At 40.5% G+C, this 20505-nt stretch overlaps 1 protein-coding gene across 11 annotated transcripts in view; it reads left to right on the top strand.

Moving 5' to 3' along the window:
• Cadps2 (calcium dependent secretion activator 2) overlaps positions 1-20505 on the top strand; it is a 529199-nt gene that overhangs the window by 227935 nt on the left and 280759 nt on the right. For all 11 annotated transcript variants that reach the window (XM_063285976.1, XM_039108614.2, XM_002729291.6 and 8 more), the window contains one exon: positions 365-486. In XM_063285976.1, the coding sequence (XP_063142046.1) occupies positions 365-486 (122 nt within the window). The remainder of the gene's footprint in view (positions 1-364; positions 487-20505) is intronic.

The raw sequence follows: 20505 nt of genomic DNA, 5'->3' as shown, positions 1-20505 counted from the left end.
TGTATGTGTGTGTGTATGTATGTATGTGTATGTATGTGTATATATGTGTGTGTGTATGTATGTATGTGTATATATATATGTGTATATATATATATATATATATATATATATATATATATATATTCCACTGAGTCCAAAATTAGTGTGACCCAAATGGCCATGGGTGTGAAACCATCCGCTGGAGCACAGTGCCAGGAGTATCAACTCTAGAGAGAACTGGCTCTCTCTTTTCTTAGAAGCCATCTACTGCCAGGAGGGGGAATGTGGTCTCATGAGCCCCTTACCCAACTATTCATGCTGCTATTTCTCTGTATTATTGACCACCATCAACTTTACATGTTAATTTCAAATTGTTTTACCTTAGATTGTCATCATGGAAGTGCAAGGATTGAAATCCGTGGCTCCCAATCGAATCGTTTACTGCACAATGGAGGTGGAAGGAGGAGAAAAACTCCAGACAGACCAGGCTGAAGCATCAAGACCACAGTAAGCTTACTGATTAAAAAAAAAAATTATTTCATCCAAAGAAATATATCCTGTGATATGCACAATGATATGTTCTTATTCCTAAGAACAATAACCAGTTAGCTAGCTTTGTCTCAAATCTGTTGGGATTTCTCTTTTTTCTGCTATTTAATTTTAACTTAGATATAATTACATCATTCATTCCGCTCCCTCCAATCCCCTCCCACATCTTGTCCCTCCCACTCCTTCCATATGCCCTCCACCACTACCGACCTGATCGACCTGGTCGACCTGATCAATGCAGGTGTGAAGCTCACCACTAGGTAGCGAGTGTCTGTTTCTTAAGTCATTTACAAGGACGGCAGGCGTTGCGGGAACCTGTGTAGATTACCGCTGTTGTGCCGTAGTAGCTTCCCCTTTCCTGTGGTTCTGCTGTGAGCACAGGTGGGAAGTGTTCCGCACTGAAACTTGGAATGTTCCGGTGGGCGAGCAGTTAAAGAGTAACGCCACACAGAAATCAGAAACGGTGACGCTGTCATTTGCTCATTTATCACGCTTCACGCTTTGAAAATGACTTTAACGAAATCAAGGAGAAATTCCGCTTACCTGATTTAAATGTGGGAGGCTTTACCATCTCTAATGAAAACCGCCACTCTGGCCCGAGGGAGTCGAATGCTCATTTGAAGCCTGCTTTTAGAACACATTGTTTTTCTTTCTTGCGTGGTGTCAATATACGTCCTGATCATTCAGGAAACTTCTACGGAGATCCCGGCCGGCACCGGTTAGGTTCTGAAGAGGAAATAAATAAGAAACACATTGCTATGAAGCAAGAACTTTGGCAAGATACCGAGGGCTAAGTATTAAGAGCAGAGATTTAAGTACAGGGATGCGGTGTCCAGAAGCAGCCATTCGAACGCCCCACCCCCTCAAGCCCTTGCCTGCCTCCACTTAGACTTGGCAATTTTTCTGGGACCACACCCCACTCTGTTCCCTTGACTACTCTTGCTCCTCTGCCCCTGTGTTTCATGGGGTCCCAAAACCACATTAAGCCCCTCTGTACCCTTCCTTCTGTAAAACCTTGTCCCTGGGAATCTCAGACATCACTTCTTGAGAATTACGCTTTACGTCACATGACCAACTCAGTGAGAAATGGGTATTTTATGACTCGTCTCTTTAATTTTTGGATTGGCATGTTCCTAGTCTGTCATTTTTTTGTTGTCGTCATCTGATCTCTATTTTAAAAAGAATTAGGAGAACAATCATGACCTATGTAGGTTTATGTCTTTGTACTCACTGAGGAGTTTAAGTTCATGGAACTTGTTTCTGACTTAGTTGCAGTAAATATTTGAAAATAATAGACTAACATAATTAACAAGTTGTGCAGTCCTCCCACTGTCAATTGCGGGATGCCTGTTGCCCCACAGATAAGCTCTGACTTATTAGCTACCGATATCTAATCATTCCAACTCTGAACAGTGACTAGTGTACTCTCTGTGCACATTTTGCCTTTTTGTCCGTTCTGGCCATTTTATGAGTATAATAATGTCATGTGTGTTCTTTGACAAAACATCTTTTATAGAGCATAGTGTTCACATCTTTTAGCAGGTATCTGGTAATGTACTATTGTATATCTCTATCTATACCCACACTTTGTTTATTTTTGGCTAATTAATGCTGGAATTGTTTACAACATTTGCGTGTCTTGGAAAAAAATGCTGCATGCACATATCTTTTCAGGTAAATTATTTGAGTTAAGTACTTAGGTGTACACTGACCAGGGATGTGATAATTCTGGGTTTAGCCCTTTAAAGAGTAAGCACACCTTTTCACTCGTTCTCTGTACCATTTCTGTTTTTATTAGCAGTGTACCGGAGCCTCAGGTTCTCCAGTTTTCACTGGTACTTAATCTTCACCTTGTACACATGCATGTAGTGAGCGTGTGCACTTGCCTGTGGGGTTGGATGTGTGTGCAGATACATGAGAGCATGTGCGATCTTGCAATTCAATCATCTATTAATTGCCTGTCCCATTTTAGGTTGAGCTTTCTGTTTTGTAGGGGCCAAGCTTAAAATGTTCTTTAAATTTTTAAATGTCAGTTTATTATTTCATATATGCATACAATTTATGGATCTAGATTCTATCATGTTCTCTTTCTGGCCTCCTCCTCCTCCTCCCCTTCTTTTTCTTTACTTTTTTTCTTAACCAACTATTTATTGTTGTTTTTGTGGGCATGGAGCCATCCACTGCTGGAATCTGGGCAACCTACTGAAAGTGGTTGGAAAAATTTATTCCACTGTCATAAAAATGGTCATACATTGTCAGTCTGGTCATGATTGTAGTATTCAAGGTTCACCGCGAGGTAATGACTCTTCTTCCACAGCAACCTCCATAGCAACATACATAGCAAAACCTACCTAACAAAATGAAATGAGAGCAGTGACACTTGCCTGAGTTGTTTGGAAGTCTCTGGAACCCTTTTGACCAACAACCCTAAGGCATGTATCCTAATCCTGGCAGTAGGCTTCATGTTTGATGACCTCTGGTGACTGGGGAAAACATTTTCCCTGCTACCCTATCCCACCTCCCATGTAGAAGGACTGCAGTTGAACTTTTTTTTACTGCATGCGTTTAAAAAGCGTATAAAAGGGTAAGTTTCCATGTGGCCTTTTCCAACTGCCATCATATTAGTTTTCCATCCTCTACCTCCTCGTCTCTTCTTTCCTCCCATCGTCCCTCTCTGCTTAAATCTTCCCCTCCTCTAGACTCTGTTTAATTAACTTACAACTTACATGATTTTCTTCTTTTTGAAAAGTTTAGTTTGCTTTACTGCTTATTTTCACAATATCTTCATGGGGAAAGTTTGGCTTTGGCTTATTACGCTATGCACTTGAGACTGTAAATGAGTCCATGCATGATTTTGTGTTATCTGTATGGGCCTCTATAATGGTGGTATCCGTGTGTGTGCCTCTCTAGTGAACCTTCATTTTCATTCATTTTCTGGTATCTTGGGTCTGTGGAAAATGTTCTTTGTATAGTAAACAAAGCCAATAACAGAAGTTTCTTAGCTACAGGGTAAGAAATCCCACTTTGTACCTGGTCCCCACAATGGCTAATATAATTGAAGTCTTGTCACCCCAGAAGAATTGAAAACACACTCATCCACTTGAATTTTTGAGTTGGTTTCTAGCAGTTCCCTTTGCTTATTTTAACTCTGCTACTAGTCTGTGAGACTGTGAGAGGGCTGCGTGTCCTAACAGTTCTCACTGCCATTCCTTACTCTATCCAGCCTCCTTAAGAAGTTTTAATTGGTTGTCATGTGTATATTATAAGTGCATTGCTTCACAAATTAAATGGCAGGCACTAAAACTCTGTATTCCATCGTTACTTTCATAGTTACTGTGCCTTAAAAGGTAGTTTGAAAAAAATTGAAACACCCATTTATAGTCTATTTTTGCCTATACTCCAAGAAAGAACACCAGTGCCAATATACCAATAGAATCATAGTTTATTCTTTATATTTGGTTATCAGAGCTTTTACAAAATCGTACATTCAATTTATACTTACATATTTATTTAATACTAATATTTTTCACAAATAATAAAAAATTTATAGAATGTTCACTAGATATGAAAAATATCCATAGGTAGTTATAGCAACATTCTGATTGGAAGTTTATTAATGAACGCTTTAGTCCATTAATTTTCTTCATCATCAGAGAGAAAAATATTACAATAAGAACCTTATAGTCTTTTACACTACTCTTCTCAAGGAACTTTGACCAAAATAGCTTTTGTGGTTTTATGTGACCAGAGTAACTTTTAAAATGAATTAGAAGAATTGAATGGATAACTGTTTCCCGGGGTTAGATAACCTAACCGCCCACAGCCTGAGTGCTACAATGTTGCTTTCCGGTGCAGTTACTTCCCCCCCCCCCCCAAACTCATCTCGCACAACAGGAAACAGGTCCATCTCCTCCATCATCGCTCACAGTTACGGCTCAGACACGTTCTCTATGTTTTTCTTGCTTCAACAGTTTGTGCTCTGTTGGAGATCCGTTCATCCTTCTGCCTGATACTAATTAAAGTGCCTTATTTAGCCCATATTTCCAATAAACTGAATCAAGGGTGTTAGCCATTGCCTATTACATTCCTGCAGTTCAGAATTCTTGCTGGTAATTAGGCAGAAATAGCCAGGAAGTTTGTTGTATTACTCCGCATAGAGAATTTGAAGTCCAACGAAAATTATGGTTACAGAAAAGTTTGGTTTAAAGGACTGCTGAAGAGAAAATCTAATTTGGTAAAGTTTTGCCTTTAATGCTAATCTTTTAGTATACAGAATAGAAGAAGAGAATGGGGGGAGACTGTACTTCTGCCAAAGAAAGTTTTACTCTCTAGGGATGAGGAGTGAAAATATTTTTGATTAGAGCTTTGTACCATTTTACCCTTATCTCCTTCATCTGAGGTTTAGCCCATAGCACTAATGAAAGAACCTAAAGGAAGTGGAGAGGTAGAGAGTAATGAGAAATGGGGACAGGAAGCTTTGTTATGGACATGTAATGGACATATTTCCTGATATGTCTGTACTTTTAAGACTTATTTCCTCCAGTGATTGCCTACAGAGAAAAGAACATATGCCGTGAGATCTAACCTCACCAATTGAAATGTATGATTTAGTATGATAACAATGATAATCAGAACAAAGAATTAAATATTGCTTACATTCACTTGTTAGGATAAAGCACACACATAGACGTGGTATTGCTACAAACCTGAAATTTTAGCATTTGGAAAGTTCAGGCAGGAATATAACAATTTCGAAGCCACACTAGACCATGTATCTCAAAGCCTTCAAAACCCAAGCCCTACTAAGTAACAGCGTACTTATACCAGGCACACATTGTGCTTTCTTTGCCTTACAGAGCTGATTAATTGTGGCGCTTAATTCTTGGTTCTTATCTTTTGAGAGGAGTCAGATAAAAGAGTAAGAAGAAATAGGAAAACTGATAAGTCACATGATTAGAGAAATGTGTTTACAGAAGCTAGAGAGATGTGAGGGCTATAGTTGACTTCCGATATACCTTAGTAAACGTTAAATTTTTAACCCGAATTGCCGTGATATCTGTGCAACAACGAGATTGTCAAAGCAATAAGAATATCACAGTTGCAAATGCAGAGTTTCTCAGAGCGACCCAAAGGCTAGGGCAAATGTTTGAAAGACAAAATGGACAAGCCACATCCAAACTAAAGGAGGTTATGTTTCTTAAAGTTATATTCATTTTCAGTTTAACTTGTTAACATCAGAATTTTGAAGTATAACTTATTAGTCAGATATTTTTATAGATTAGAAATGACTATGCTACATTCTGTATGATATGTCAAAAAATTTCCAATTTACAAATCAAAAGGAAACCATTTAAACTACATGCAGGTTTTTTTTTCCTCTTGCCATTTCTATCTTTAAAACCTATGACAGATTGTTTCCTCTTCTTAAAGCCACTAAAAATAACATTTTTGGAAAACTGATACTGGTGATACAGAGCAAAATAGAGCCTAAAGAGACAAACACTGGCCAAAAGCAAGCATTACATGCACTGAGAATATAGTAGTAGGTAAAGAAAATCAATCCAGGGTCTTCATAATTGAAGACATAATACAATGTGAATTTAGAATAAAGTCAGACTCTAGCTGGATATAACCTGTAACTAATTTTTTTCAAAACCTCTTTTAAATGATGGTTCTTACATGCTTTAATGTACCTTGTAGCCTGCCACCCACCAGAGACAGTGGAAAAGAAAGGATACAGGAGTGAGGCAGTAGACCTGTTTAGTAAGGTTCTTTGGAGCAACTCCCATCTGTGTTGTCTGGAAGTCGGCAGTTTAGTTCACAGGTTAGCAGGCAGTGGCAGCTCAGTCCACTCGCAAACCCTTCACAGATACACCAGCAGTCCAGTTCAGTAGAGCTGCGTTAGCAACAGCAGTGACACAGCCTAGCAGAGACAGTCAGGCCTCACTCAGCCTCAGCTCAAGTCAGCAGGAGCACAAAGAGGAGTTCTCATCTGTGCCTCTCTCGGAGAAGCGAAGATCATTGAAGACACAAGACCCACAGTCATTACACAGCTAGCTGTACCAGCAAGCCAAGCTCTGTCTCCATCACTCCATTGAGTCCTATTTTTACCCTCCAACATCACGTGTCCTCTACATGCCTTGCCTCAGCACGTCTTGCCTCAGCACCCATACATCCAATCATCCCAAGTCCGTGGAGTCCTGACAAACGGAACTCAACTACAAAATGTAAGACAGACCGACACATGCATGTTTTTAGCAAAGAATCCTTCATTATTTGTCCTTTCACTGTTTTCTTTATCAGAACATCCTCTCTCTTGTGGTCTGCTTCATTGAAACGTTCCTTCGTGAGCCTGCCTTGGTGCCAGTGGCCACTTACTCAAACTCTTACATGGTTGGTTGGCTGCAGGTTCTCTCTCGCAGCTCTTAGGTACCATCCTTCTCCCCTAAGTCATGGCGATTCTCCTTTCTCCCTTCCAGTTCCTAGCCCACGCAACTCCAAAAGTCCCACCTCAGTCTACCTGCCCAGCCATTGGCCGTTGGCCCTTTATTGATTGATCAAAAGCCAATTGGGGACAAGGACCTTCAGCATTCAGACACACAGATTCTCGATTTGGTTGGCCAGAAGAATTCAGACCATTATTACCAATCCCAACACTCTGTGCTTGGTAGGAGCCTCTTTTTGACAAATGTCCACATACTGTCTAGTGCAGGTCTTTAAAGAACCTTCTCTCACCCTTCATCAATGCCTAGGTCTTGGGCAGTTGTTGCATTCCTCAAAGAATGATGCTGTCCAGGGCTGTCTTCATTGCTTTCCCAGTGGGCTACTGGACTATAAACTGTGCATTCTCTCTCATCTTTGAACCTCATTTATCTAACAGAGAGTCAAAAGGAAGCTCCTCGAAGACAAGGTCTACGTATTATCCCACCTGGTTCCCCTATGGTACCAACATAGTAAGAGATCTCAGTAGGTGCCCCAATAATCTGCATAAAAGCATTTCTAGTGCCCGAAGAGGAAGCTTCCTGTGAGACAGTGCCTCCTAGGCATGTTTATACCCATAGAGTCTCACCAACATGACTACCTAAACACGAGGTGAATAAGTACACCACCAACAGACATCACAAAGAGAACAGGAGAATGCGTAACTCTTAAACACTACACAACCCACACAAGGAATATCAACCTTCATAAAGAACTACAGCAAACTAAGGGGTGTTGAGAGTGAGAGAAAGAGTCTTCCCCAGAAGGGAGTACACACATTAGTTATCCAATGCCTGAAATCAAACACACAAGGATACCAGTCATTCTCTGTCTTCTCCTTTTTCCCACCCCCAACTCCTGTATCTCTAGGTATTTCATGAAAAGCAGTCTCTTCAAGATAGCAAGTTCTTTTCTTATGTTTCAGGGCTTTCAGGCTAGAGTTACATAATCCCTTTTGGACACTTGCCATTCTGGCTGAGATGGTATTTTCTAAACCGAGATATGAGGCCTCCTGGATAAACAAGACAGTTGGTTTCCTGAGGAATAACTCAGCCCAAGGCTGGAGTTAGGAGCAGTGACATATGATGCCAATGGCTCCATTAAGGACTCCTACCTAGCTTGCAGGAGAGAGCCCCTTCCCTGCAAAGTCTCTTTCTCGGCCTCCTTTTCACAATGATTCTTTTCCTGCTTTCCAGAAGAAAGCTGGTCCTCTTAGCTATCTTCTTCCCTCCCTGTTGGATCTTCCCCAGAGCAGGAAAATCCTCCAGGGTAACACTCAAATGGGAGAGATTACTGTTGGTTTTGAGAAAGTGATTGAATTAGGATTCAATAAATTCTTTGGCAAATTAGATGTCTTCCAGTACTTTGTTTTCAACCAAGTTGATGGATTTATTCAAGTCTTCACCTGCTAAATAATTAAAAGCTAGTCTTCTCCTGTTAATCACTGTATGCCTTGGAGACATTTAAATAGGAAGTAAACAAATTGATGGGCATTACTATAATAATACTCCCTTACGCTTGTTTTCTTTGTTCTTATAACAGGGAAATGAAAACCTGAAATAAAATCCAGGCTGAACTTTGGTTCACTCTACCATTAAGCACTTAGGCAACTCTGGGCACTGCTGTTCAGGAAACAAAGTATAAGCTGTTTCTTTGAGATGTGTGTATAAGAAATGAATTGCCCTTTGTCATTTACACTGACCCCCTTGAGTACTAAGTCCAATAACTAAATTCAGGAGTTTTACCACAAGAACATTATGGCCGGAGCACACAATTATTTTCTTGTATATAAGTTTGATGTAGATAAATAAGACCCTCGTCAAAGAATGCTCACTCGTTAATGTGCATTCTGACCAAATTCTTACTCTCTGGGGAAACAGAAATAAAGTAGCAGTTCCGGGAAAAAGGGAACACTGTGTGTTTTTGATAATCGTCCTACTGGTCCACTGTGAATGGGAGGTGCTGCAGTCACACTGCTGTAAACATTACATATAATGGATCCTACTTAAAAGAAACATTGTGGGCATTAGATAGCATGGGTTCTACTTAAGAAGAACATTGTGGTTTTTATGTTAAATGCCAGTGTTTTTAAATACACCAAAAATCATCCCCTTTGCAACTTTTTAGAATTTACAACAAAATTTCTAAATGTCTACCTACTGATGTGTGAAGAAATTATGTAGCCTTCCAGAAGGTTTGAAGGCTGCTTTTCTAAGATCTGCCCTATTTTGGAGTTAGAATTAAGCCTGGAGGTCAGGAGACTTGTTACCATGATTCACAGGAAAATCACAGACAGAAAGAGAAATGCCTTCGCACTTGGCATAGTCACAAAGCCAAGGAAAGTGGCCTTACTCTCCCAGTGCCGTGGTGCAGATCTTTTCTAGATCAGAACCATCTATGGGGTAGTGAAAGCCACATCTAGGGGGACACAAAAAAATAACGCATAGAGCACTACAGGTAGAGAAGCAAAAGATATTTACGTTCATGATAAGAAAGCATAAAATCACTTGAAGAAATCTTGTTGAATACCACTTTATGGTTTGTTAAATAAGTTTATAATTTGAAAAATAGCCAAAGGCCATAACTTTCAAAATATAAACATAAAGGGGAGCAGTTAAGAAGATTAGTAATCTTTAAAACAATTTTGTTGTCGATGATGGTAAATACTCTGCGTGTGACTCCACCATATTCTTACTGCTGCACATATAATGAGTCATAGTTGGTTTCATTTTTGTCTGTCGCCACCAGTGCTTCTGCACCAGTGCAGAAACTGTCCATCTTATACCTGTGCCTTTTGCATTTTTGAATGTCTCTTACTCAGCAATGTCCTATGTCCTCCATACTCCCAAACCCCCACCCATCCTAGCAGCCACTGTCGACTCTTACTTTCTTTCACGTTTTTTGGTTTTCTGTGTACATGAGACCATACTACAAGAGAATTGTTCAGTGGTTCAAAGTCTCATAATCTGAGAAAACAATTTCAGTGTTCTTGTGGTAGGCATTTGTCAGCATAACATGGGTTTCTGATGAATAATGACATATATCAGAGTATAAACCCTAGCAGTGGCACTGAGTAGCTGTGGTATCGTGGATAGTTAGTTAAGCCTCTTTGAGTCTTTTCCTCACTGGGAAAATGGAGACAGCAATACCTATTGGAAGCAGTGTTGTGAACTGAAGTCTGTATGTAGGAATTCTTAGCTCCACCCTTCTGCCTTCTGTCTCCGCCTATATTCTTGCTCTGTATTTCTGTTAACCTTTCTTGCTTGCTCGATTCATTTCCTTGTGTTTTCCTCTACCCAAGTTTTCATGCTTCTCCTATCTTTAAACTTTTTCTCCTGGCATTTTCTTTTTAAGTTTCAAGATGTTGAATCTCAAGATGTTGTTGTTGTTGTTGGTGGTGGTGGTGGTGGTGGTGGTGTGTGTGTGTGTGTATGTGTGTGTGTTTGTGTGTGTGTGTTTGTGTGTGTGTGTGTGTGTGTGTGTGTGTGTGTGTGTGTGTGTTGTGTGTGCTTTTGCCCTTTGAGTCCTGCCTGGGATTTTTGCCCTGAATATTTTTACTATATCTGATATTTATTCAGTAAGCACTTTTTTAAAGAAAAAAGATTTGAGCATTAGTCTCTATCAAATGGATGTGGCTTTCAACATGAACAATGCCCCCGTGTCACTTATGATGGGAGAACATCCTTTGGTTGTCAGGCACTCACTAACATCATTGGTTTTGTTTTTCAGTTGGTGTCACAGAAGATTTATATCTGTTCTGGTGAAACCCAGCCGTCAAAAGATTTCTAGCACTCTGTCGTAAATTTTGGCAGGAACCTTGGGACCGTATCTCCCATCTTGGCATTGTGTTAATATATTATGTCCAGGGCACTCAACTGTTACACGTTTTGGAGCTGTAAGGTTGAAATGCAGCTGGGACTCCCCACTGGGAACATGGATCAGCAGAATAAAGGCTGGTCTGATAGCAAAGGCAACTTTATATTACCAGCATCCTCTGAGATGCAAGGAAAGCTGAACAATTTTGTACAAACACCTTGGACTCTTACTCCATTCCTAGTATAGTAACGTAGCTAGGACGGGGCAATATTTAAAGAAAGGAGACTTACTGAGCTCAGTGTTTTTTGGGAGGCTTACCAGTCAAACAGCATAACTCTAATTCTAGTGAGTCTTCTTGCCCATTTCTGTACTGTGTCACGGCAGGATTTCCCGTGAGATGGAGAGGTCACATAGTGAAGCTAGGAGCCAGAGCAGGACTGGAGAAGGACCAAGGAGCCAGAGCAGGACTGGAGAAGGACCAAGGAGCCAGAGCAGGACTGGAGAAGGACCAAGCTTGCGTCTTTGTATCTAGGATACCTTAAGAACTGCGCCATCGCCTTACCCTCAGTAGGCTTCACCACACAGGCTGCCACGCAGAAGACCAGGCTCTTAACGTACTCACCCAGGAAGCAGCACGAGACCAGCAACAGGCCACAATCACACCACGGAAAGCTCCCTACAGTCTGCTCCTGGGGAGAAGGAGATACAGAAAGTTCTTGTATTCAAATAGCACTCCTTAGCTGAAGGTAGCTGAAGGTCTACAGGAAACAGGAGCCTAAAATGCCACCCTTCCTTGTTCCTTTGTACTTTAACGTGAGTGCACAACCTTTCCCCCCTCTCTAGCCCCAAACTGTGGAATGCTTCAAGACCAGTTTGAATTCAAAGTGGTTGACCTAAGAACACACTCCTATGTTTTGAACTTTTCGCAATTTTGCAGGTGCATTTATATGCATGTGTGTAGGGGTATGAAAATGCACACATTTTGTTTGCTTGTATGTGGACGCCAATGCCATTTTCCAGGAATCATCCATATTGGGTTTTTAGACAGCAACTCCTCACTGGGCTGGAGCCCATCAAGTAGGTTAAGGTATTTGGCCAATAAGTCCTGGTAATCAGGCAGTCTCTGCCTTGTCAGAGCTGAGCTTCTTTAGGCTACTATGCCCAGCTAATTTTTATGTTGGTCCTGGGGTTCAAATGTGGGCCCTCATGTTTACAAAGCAAAGGCTTTATCTGCATTGATCCTGCCCCATTCCTATGATACCTTTTTTAACTAAGACTTCTTACTTTAATACTAATACACAATTATGTATTTCTGTTTTTATATTCAGTCTGCCGATATGTGTTGCTTTATAGAAAGTTTGTCTAAGTCCATATTGTGCATGCTTACACACACATTATATAGGTTTTCTTTTTCAGTTGAGTGATTGTATGAGATATAATCGTGGTGCTTCTAATAAGATTAAGGGACTGAAGAAATGACTCCACAATTAAGAAAGCATAGTGTTCTTGCAGAAGACCCCCCAGCTTCTTCTCCGGTTCTCTCTTTTTTTATTTGCATAGTTTATGTATTTATATTTAAAATATTATCCCCTTTCTCGGTTCCCCCCTATGCCATTCCTCTGCCCCCTGCTTCTGTGAAGATGCTCCCCCTCCCACCTCAACACCCTGGCATTCCTCTACACTTGGGAAGCAAGCCTTCCCAGGACCAAGGTCTTCTCTTCCTATTGATACACATACAATTTAAAGTGAAATGATCTTTGCAAATCCAGTTTAGTTCTATGGGTTTCTATACCATTTATCTCAATCATTCACATTTGAAAAAAAAAATGGACTTCCTAGTCTGCTCTCCTTTGATCGTGGTTCTGATCTGTGTATTTTCTAACTATATGCAAAAGCATTCATCTCCAACCACCTTAACAACACCTTTGCCTTGCTAAAAGCATCTTCTTTGGTAATATATCCATTACATTAATTTTCCTCATATTTCCAATATTAGTTTTGATACCAGGTCACTTAGTAGGATTAACGGCAAATTGATACACCCTTATAGAAGAAGGGGGAGAGGGATAGGATAGGGAGGTTATGGATGGGAAACCGGGAGAGGGAATAACATTTGAAATGTAAATAAAAAATATTCAATAAAAAACATAACTTATACACATTCCTGTATGGGACTTTTCAGGTAACATTACCTGAATCAGGTCACCTTATCGGGTAGCTTCCATAGAGTAGATGCATACAGATTTTCCTTTCCTATAAAATTTGTCAAAAATAAATAAAAAATAAATGGAGGAGGAACCCTGTTGCTGAGAGAATATAACTTCATTGGTTTAAGGAAAGACTATGTAAAAGCTCAATGAGTTGCTTTTGTACTAACACATCCTCTTCTCTCCTGTGTGTGTGTGTGTGTGTTCAGGAGAGTGTACAATCAAGAGACACTCTTCAGAACTCTGGGCATAGCATTATTTAACAGTTTGAGGAGACACGTGTACTTGTTCTTTTGATTTCGTTGGCTGAAAAACCACCAAAGAACCTGCATTGATAATAAGCATGTTCGAAGAAATAGAATGAGAGAGCTAGGCAACTCTTCGAGAATAATCAGTTTCACAGTCCTGGCTCAGACTTCCTGGTTACATAAAGTGCAAGATGGATTTGGCTGGCAAGGGTTTGAAATCATTTGGCTTATAAAACAGTACGATTTTTACCTGGAGCAAGTCTGTGTGGTTCTCACTGTGTTCTGATGTTTAATTTTCCTCTCTTGCCATAATATAGCTTGGCTGGCAGATGGCAACATTTGGATTTTATTGAATTTGGCAAATTCTCATAAGAATCCTCAAAATTTTTAATATTTGTATGCAAAAATATTACAGATTCTCTGTCAATCCGCCAAAGTGGCAGAGATGAAGTCTTTTACATTTTTCTAATTCCATCCCTAATTCAAATGGGATAATGTCTAAGAGAAAAGATTAAACAATATTTACAGACCACGCATGTAATTTTAAGGTCATAAACGCTCAACCTGTCATTTAAGAAGTGCATTCCAAAAGGAAGCACCCAGTGTTTTTGTGCTCAGTAGCCAAGGGTCGGTCTCATCATCAACATTAAACAGCTGTCCCTGAAGTTCCCTCTGAGAACCCAAAATGATGTATCCAATCAGGCAGTATTTTGAGTCGTGTGGACACTCAAGTTCTTTGTATGCAAATGCTGTACTGGTTCTGGGAAAGCCTACCTCTGAACCAGTTTCTACACAGTGAGAACTATATTAAATAGGACCCCACTTTTTTTTTTTTCAAATTCAGCTTTCTACAACCTGGTACCATGTGGTTCTATTACACTTAATTATTAATGAGTGCCACGCTAAGCATGTACCCTATGAACCAAGAGACTGGAATTAATTCATAATCAGGTTTAGAGTAGGGGGGGTCCTGATTTCTGCTGTTGCGAACTCATTAAAATTGCAGAAGCAGCATTATTTTTGGAAAGCCTAGAGCAAGTTTGCGGTCCTCAGGTGATTAGTCACTTTTGTGATGAGACTTAGTAACAGATGGACTCCTTTCTCTCATCATCAGGCAAATTGGAGGTTACATTAAAATTTCATCATCAGTGTCTTCCTGGGCATATCTGTGAATGCCGCATGGCTCCGTTTTTTTTTTTTTTGCAGAGAAGGTCTCCAACCTCGCTGGTGACCTTTGCTGTGTTCCTGCAGGTGGTGGGATCTTTAGGAAGGAAGAGCCTGTTTACACCAAGCTGAGCCAGACTCTGCTGCTTTGACTCCATGGGGCTCCCCTTTCTGTTCACAAAGAGGCTAATTCCTTTACTTAGCTACCACTTGTGCTGTTTTGATTTGGCGACCTCCTGCTCTGTCGTGTCGCTCTCTGTTAGTCTGGACAAAAAGTATCTGTATATTTCCCAGTGATTATTTTCTTAAAAATTGGCCAAGATCATAAACATCTTTGAATATCGTGTTGTTTTACAGCGATCAAACGGCCCACAGTTTCATAAAGCCACTTATGTAAATTAAGATGTATTATAGGGAAAGATAATTGTTATCATCTAGGAATGTTTATCCATATTCCATAGATGAGAAATAGTTTTACAGTAAAATGTAATCACTATTCTCTTCTATTTAATGGAAAATGGACATTGCTTGGGCTGTATTACTTCATTATATAATTTGTATTGTATGCATCTTCTTGATTTTGAAAAATGTTTTTTACAAGGAATCAATACACATGAAAGAGTACAAAGAAAGACACAAAAGGAAACCTCTGTGATCAACAAAATGTAGGTTTTAGATATCTAGACCAGTAATAGAGTGCATGCCTTCTTTTTTCTTTGTACCTTCAAACCCTTTAAATTTATGACATTCCAAGTAGTTACACACACACACACACACACACACACACACACACACACGTAATCAAAAAAAAAAAACCCACCATCTTTAAACACAGTATATTTTTCCTCTACTGTATAAATATGCATTATTTCTACTTGGACTAGTGTCCTAGCCAGAAACTTGGGTGATTCTAAATTTTTCTCCCATAATCCAAAGCCCGCTGATTCCAACACGTTACTGTTGGAAATCTGTCTCTCACTGTGTTATCATTGCAGACAGCTTGACTTCGGCCTCACTAGGTTTAATCTGTGAAGCTCTGTTTGATCCCAGCCCCTATTGTTCGCATTTCAGTCAAGGTTTTGAAACACACACCTGCTTATATAACACCCGCCCAGGCCTCTTCAGTAATGGCTTTGCTTATCTCCTGGGTGAAGGTCCACGAAAAGCTCCTCCTGGCATGAGTACTGATCTTGTCCACCTCCTTGTTCTTTTGCAACTTAGATTTTTACCCTGTGGTGGGAGTACGCTTTGATGGGAGTAAGTCTTGTAGCTGCAGTGGCCCCCTGCATGGCAACCTGTTTAGCTTCCCTGGAGTGTGATCCACCTATACTCTTAGAGTCCAACAGTATGAGGAGGTGTCATTCCTAGAAGGGAGACTCCTTGTCCTCCAGGGCCTGTCTGCCTGTCATTTTGTATCTGCCCTCAGAGGCTTGGTGTAGGGTTCCTTTACCGTGAGTCTTTCCTTAGACATCTTGATTCTCTAGCGCCTTGTATCTCCTTAGTCCCTGGAATTTCACTGTCTATGATTGTTGTCTCCCTTTTCTTTTCCTCAAAACTTGTGAACCTTTGAAGACTGAGCCCAGCTCTTGTGTAGTTACACCCAGTATCTGGGTCACTGAACAGGACCCTTAGATGCATTACTTGACTCCCCAGGTAGCAGAATAGTGCTATCTTGAGTCTATTAATGAAATAACATTATAATATTCACCTGTAAGGACAGTACTAATTAATAAAAATAGATATGCACATCAAACCATCACTGTACACTTGCTGTCTTCCATCATCCAGGCACGAGAAAGGTAAGCTGGAGAATTCTAGATATGTTTGCTAGCAGCCCATAGCTAATTGTTGCCATCTCAACCCACTACACAGCTAAACACAGTCTGCTAAGTAACATGAAATTCACTTTCCATGGCACAAATTCTAAATAATGGAACGCATGCGCACTTACCTTATATCCTACCTTACCCATATGGAACCTTATAACAATAGCAAAAGCAGTATAGGTTATAAAACCTCCTCTGTAATTCACATGGCAGAAAACACTTCCTAAAGGTAAGATGGAGTCCTGTAAGAGTTAAAGCTATCGTAATGTCACTTTAATAGGGTATGTTGCCCAAAACTGACATCTTTGAAACATAGGTTGACTATTTTATTTAACCAAACACGCAACTGTGATTTTCTGCACTTAAACATTTTTCCACCCACATCGCTTACTTTTCAGTTGAGCTTACGTAAATAAGTACTAAGGAAGCAATGTCTAAAACTCTCCTATCAAGGAGAAAGAAGACTGTGCTTCCAGAATAGATGAACATCCAACCAGACTACTCAACTGGAGCTCTGTAAACACATACGATTTTTGTGGTCAAAAGGCACAAATGGAATTTTGTTAGAAGATGTCATTTGCATATTATGCCTGTTCTGGCTATTTGGGATGGGACGTTTCTTTCCTCAACATGATACACTAGAGACATTTGAGAAAAGGGAGACTCAACTAAGGAAGTGGTGGCGACCACCAGATTGGCCTGTGCAAAGTTGTGGGGCATTTTCTTAATTAGTGATTGGTGTGGTAGGGCCCGTCATGTGAGTGGTTGCCACTCTCGGATGGCGGTCCTGGATGGTCTAAGAAAACTGAGCGAGCCATAGGATAAACTAGTATGCTGTACTTCTCTATGGCATCTGCATCAGGTCCTCCAGGTTCCTGCCTTGAGGTCCTGCCCCAAGTTCCCTAGATCAGGGACCACAAGCTATCAGATTAAGTCAACCCTTTCTTCTCTCAATTGCTTTTAGTTGAGTTTATCACAGCAGTGGAGACCCTAACTGAGGCTTTCTCAAAAAGATGATAAAAGGTGATCCATCTGCCTTTGTCACAAATTGGGTATGCTCTGTGGAAGGACACACCAATATGTTTATCCTGACTAAACTATTTTACCTAGTTACAGTTTTTGACTCATCCAAAGTTGTAAACATATGAAACGCAGTTGGCTGATTTCTGTTTATGGAATTAATTAGCAATATTAAAAAGGGAATTGGGGTAGACTGTGTCTTAATCTTCTCAGTAGCGTTTTGACTGGTAATTTGAAGTGGTAATTTATGCCTCTACTCCCAGCATGTAGAAAGTAGAAACGAGAGGATCAAGAGTCACACTATATATCTCAACTTTATAGTGAGTTGAAGGCCCTTCTGGGCTGCTAGAAATCTATCTCATGAACCTGACATACCTAAAAAAGGTATTATTTGATTTTGCAATATGTACCAGGGAACTTGGCCTCAATTTGTATATCTTTGCTTTTAACTTTGGATAAGCCTTTTAGTGAATAAAATAAATAACTAGAAGAGAATCATGTCTAGAGAAAATCATGGCTGCTGCTTAAGCTGACAGGGGACATCTAATTTATGTGATGTAGTCTATTGTATTTCCTGAAGCAGAAAACAGATACTAGGACGGAACCTTAAAAACTGAACGCAAGAAGACAAGCTTAAAAAAATATCAAAAATTTCTAAAGCACAAAATGACTTAAAAGAATATGTTTAAGATTCTAAAACATTTCTTTAAAAAATATATTACTCATTGAAAACAATATTAAGAAAAATATCTTCTTTATAGCTGCCCCAGGACAGAGAAGCAGGGTCAGAATGTAACAGGTTTTGGGTAAATGATTTTTAAATATGTAAAATCTTTGTTATTTAATCATCTGTGAAAGACCTGAGGTGTACATTCATTTAAGTCATAAAATCTCCATAAACCACTGTTAATATTCTAACACCATATTGGATTTTAGTTAAATGTAGTGACATGTTTTAAAATGTAGACTGGTTTGGAGCCATCTGTTATCTCTGATTAATAGCCTTCCCTTCCTTGAGCTGTTTGCATTATTCATAAAGACAGGTGAGTCCGAAAACATGAAGTGCCTTGCGTGCTTCTGTGTCTATCTGTGACCATCTCATTTAAAGAGACTGGATGTCCAGTCTGTGAGGTGTCCAGTGTGACGGTTATTTAATCAGAATAGTTCCTGCATGACATGATTCCTGTCCTTAGGTTTAGCTCATTAAGGACACTGACAAGAAATCTGAGTCTTCTACCTGTTACAGCCATCTTCATACTGTCTTCCTCTATCCTCTGTAATGAAACACAGCTAAGGGAATTTCTTTAATAGTTAAGAAATTGCTTTAACACCATTTGCCACTGACAACTGATGTTCCCGCTTCTATACGGTGCCTATAGGCATTGGGCCTAGTGATGACCCAACCTGACTCCATCTTACTTATCAGTAGCCAGCCATCTTGTTACATGGTCAAAATAAGTTTGTTTCTGTTTATTGTAAAAATTAAGTCTCTGAAATTTGATGTGTTCTATAACCTATACGCTGACCCAAACCCTGACCTCCACCCTCATAAGATACGATGTTCTCCTAAATAATTTTGAGATGTTCTGCCAAGTTCCTATATAACTAAAGTTTTTATGGAAATCACCAAACCCTTGGAAAACCCCTAACTTTGCCACTTCTAGGCTGTAAAAACACACATCTCCTATGTTTGGGGCTGTCCTCTTAAATCCCACAGAAAGGGTAGTGATGGAGGTGGTGGTGAAGGTGGTGGAGGTGGTGGAGTGGTGGGTGGTGGTGGTGATGGTGGTGATGGTGGTGGTCATGGTGGTGGAGTGGTGGGTGGTGGTGGTGATGATGGTCATGGTGGTGGTCATGGTGGTGGAGTGGTGGGTGGTGGTTGTTTGTTTGTTTGTTTGTTTGTCTTTATTGAGTTACTTATTGTATTGGTGTTACCAGCACAAGTCTAACAGTCCTCCGAGGGGAGAGTGAGGATAACGATACAAAAGGCAGAAAGAAGACTCAGGGACAAGAGTTAGAATCGAGAGGGCTGAAGGTCAATACCACATCAGCCTAGAGTTTATTTATTTTTTTTTTAGATTTTTTTATAAAATTATAGTGCTTTACAAGCTAGCAGAAACAGTGACTGACGTACACACAGCATATGTGTTTCCATCTGGAGACCTCCCTGCTCCTTCTACCAAGATTTAAAGAACATTCAGCCCCTTGCCTCGAGCCTCAAGTGTGTCCCCTCTTATCATTCCATTCATTAGCAGGCAGCAGACACTGACCTGCCTTGACGCTGCCTGGCAGGCAAACTTTCACAGACAAAATGGCTCCTGACAATTTATTTACTTGAATTTCCAATTGCAGCTTCTACCCGCTCCTTTCTTCCTCCCTCTCACCTTCTACCCCACCCCACATCTACCTCTTTTCCCCTTCTCAAAAAAGGGGAGGCCTCCTATGGATATCAACCAACTTTGGCACGTCAAGTTGCAGTAAGACTAGGTACATTTTTCTTAATTGAGATTAGACAAGGTAGCTCATTTAGTTGTAAGGGGTCCAAAGTCAGGCCTTGTGGTCAGAGACAGCCCATACTCCAGCTTTACGAGTACCACATGGAGACCCAGCTGCAAAACTGTTACATATGTGTAGCCTGAATCTGTCACATGCTCTCTCGTTTGCAGTTCAGTTTCTATGAACCATTATGGTCCCAGGTTATTTTATTCTGTAAGTTTCCTTGTAGTGTCCTTGACCCCTCTGTCTCATTCAGTCTTCCCCCTCTTCCACAGGATTCCTTAAACTCCACTTAATGCTTGGCTGTTGGTCTCTGCATCAGTTTCTGTCAGGTGCTCGGTAAAGTCTCTCTGGTGACAGTCATGCTAGGTTCCTGTCTGCAAACATAGCAGAGTATCATTAATAGCATCAGGAGTGGACTCCCTCTCATGGCATGGTTCTCAAGAGCCATGGGAAGCTGGGCTTCCCTCAAATTCTGTTCTATCTTCTTCCTGTGCATCTTGTAGGCAGGACAAATTGTGGCTGAGTTGATGTCCCCATCTCTCCATTGGAAGTCTTTCCTGGTTAGAGGAGATGGCTGGTTCAGGATCTATATCCCCCCCCCCATTGTTAGGAGTCTTAGCTAGGGTCACTCTCGTAGATGCCTAGGAGTTTCCATTGTCCTACGTTTCTAGCTCATCCCAGAGATGCTTCCCTCCCAACCCAGAGGTCTCTGTCAGT

The sequence above is a fragment of the Rattus norvegicus genome, chromosome 4 (assembly GCF_036323735.1).
Source record: "Rattus norvegicus strain BN/NHsdMcwi chromosome 4, GRCr8, whole genome shotgun sequence".
Lineage (NCBI taxonomy): Eukaryota > Metazoa > Chordata > Mammalia > Rodentia > Muridae > Rattus > Rattus norvegicus.
Note: the sequence above shows the minus strand (reverse complement) of the source record. Positions and strands in the feature narration are given on the sequence as shown.